The sequence below is a fragment of the Opisthorchis viverrini genome (genome assembly GCF_000715545.1).
Source record: "Opisthorchis viverrini unplaced genomic scaffold opera_v5_62, whole genome shotgun sequence".
Lineage (NCBI taxonomy): Eukaryota > Metazoa > Platyhelminthes > Trematoda > Opisthorchiida > Opisthorchiidae > Opisthorchis > Opisthorchis viverrini.
The window spans coordinates 1,102,930-1,104,593 of NW_008751718.1; the positions used below are offsets into that span (position 1 = coordinate 1,102,930).

The 1,664-nt window shown below is 43.1% G+C and overlaps 1 protein-coding gene across 1 annotated transcript in view; it reads left to right on the forward strand.

Annotated features, from left to right (window-relative positions):
- The window catches only part of T265_13388 (hypothetical protein), a gene marked incomplete at both ends in the record, with an annotated part of 4,584 nt that continues 2,920 nt past the window's right edge, over nucleotides 1-1,664 (forward strand). Inside the window, one exon of the mRNA XM_009168657.1 lies at nucleotides 1-254. Within this exon, the coding sequence (XP_009166921.1) occupies nucleotides 3-254 (252 nt within the window). The remainder of the gene's footprint in view (nucleotides 255-1,664) is intronic.

The window sequence follows — 1,664 nt, forward strand, 5'->3', positions numbered from 1 at the left end:
ATGTCACCCTATCTTCAGGTCAGCTGAGTCATCTGGCTCAACAAGTTCATTCAGTTCAAACCCAAGTGGCGTTCTTTGCAGGATTAGAATACAATATTGTGGAAAAACCTAAGGAGCCGAACCCACGCGTGATTATGAATCGAGTGATAACAAATGTGGGTCGGGCGTATGATGCTACGACCGGAGAGTTTACCGCACCAGTTGATGGGATTTACATCCTTGCGGTAGCTGTTTCAGCCCAAGGCAAATCTCGGGTAAGTCAACAATGTCGCCGCACCAATCTGAGACTATATGTGATAAACTTTATATGACTATATCCATAACAGCAAGCCTAAATTGAAGGCAAAAGCTGCACTAATGGTCTTCAACCAATGGTCCTAATGCACCCGGAACCTCTTTGGATTATGGGGAAACAACTGTTTTCCGATTGTCATCAAATAAAGTTCATATATCCAAAAACGAGAAACGCGCAGACGCAGCTTAGATGGTCCATCGTTCTCAGTCAAACGCCTGTACTCATGGGTGCGTGCATACTGTCATATTTTTAATGAATTTTGGTCTGAGAGTCTACTGTTCTGCCCGAAAAAGACAGGACACTTGGATGACGTCATCGTACTGCTAGTACTAGGTGCAGCCTAACGCAGACTAGTTCAGTTGTTTCCAGGTTACATATGCTTATACAACTGGATGGGTAGTGAGGGACTCTTAATGAACTTGAAGGCAGTGTTCGTTCATATCCTATGACCAGTGTCGATCTGGTGAGCAAGGATGGCGCCTCTAAGTGATCGTGCGGTGTTGGAAGGCCAGTGGCAAGTTGACGTGACGTAGGACCGAAGTAGAGGGTACCACAGAAGCACCAAAAGGAGTAAGTAGTCGCGGATTAGGCCAGTATTTCTGGGTTGGACTATTCATTCAGTGGGGGCAGTAAACACCTCCTGAAAAAATACTTCAAGTGAGCGGTGTATAAATTATCCCCTGTACTAGTATCAAATTTCCATCCCTGAACGACATATTGAGAAAAAGGCTTTTCTCCTCCACAGTCATTGTTGGTTTTGCTCGATAAACATCTCGGAGTGGCCGTTATATAAAATAATGTTGGACTATAAGTTCAATTCCTCCTGTAAATTATCACTAGAACATAACTTTCAGGCTCCTGACCTTAGAGACTTAACCAAAGGAAAGAAACTGGAGAAGGTGGTGAACTGTCCACCCCGATTCTCAATTCTTGATAATGTGTACTGCATGATCAACCTAGCAAGCGGATTGGAAGCATTTTGAGAGAGGAAAATCGGTCGATGACCTCTTTCTCAATGGTGAAGTTTATTAAACGGTAGATGCCATTAAGTAATCTGGTCAATTGTTCTAGATCAAAATCTTTGCCAGCTATTTGGACAGACATAATCTACATAGTGGTTGTAATGGTCGAAATCATAATTGCAGTTTGCATCACACATACAAGTGAAAATAGCAATAAGGGACTAAGTGGTGACCTTGCAGATGAATCACCTCATTGACGATGAAGATTGTCACTGAAAAAAAAGATGACAATTTGAGGTGCATCGGCAGCTTAGTTGCAGGTACAGCCAGGTCGAGGTTCATCCTCACAGCAGAATTACAGATGATCCCAATGGCTTCAGTTCATCATCATCATCATCATTGTCAGC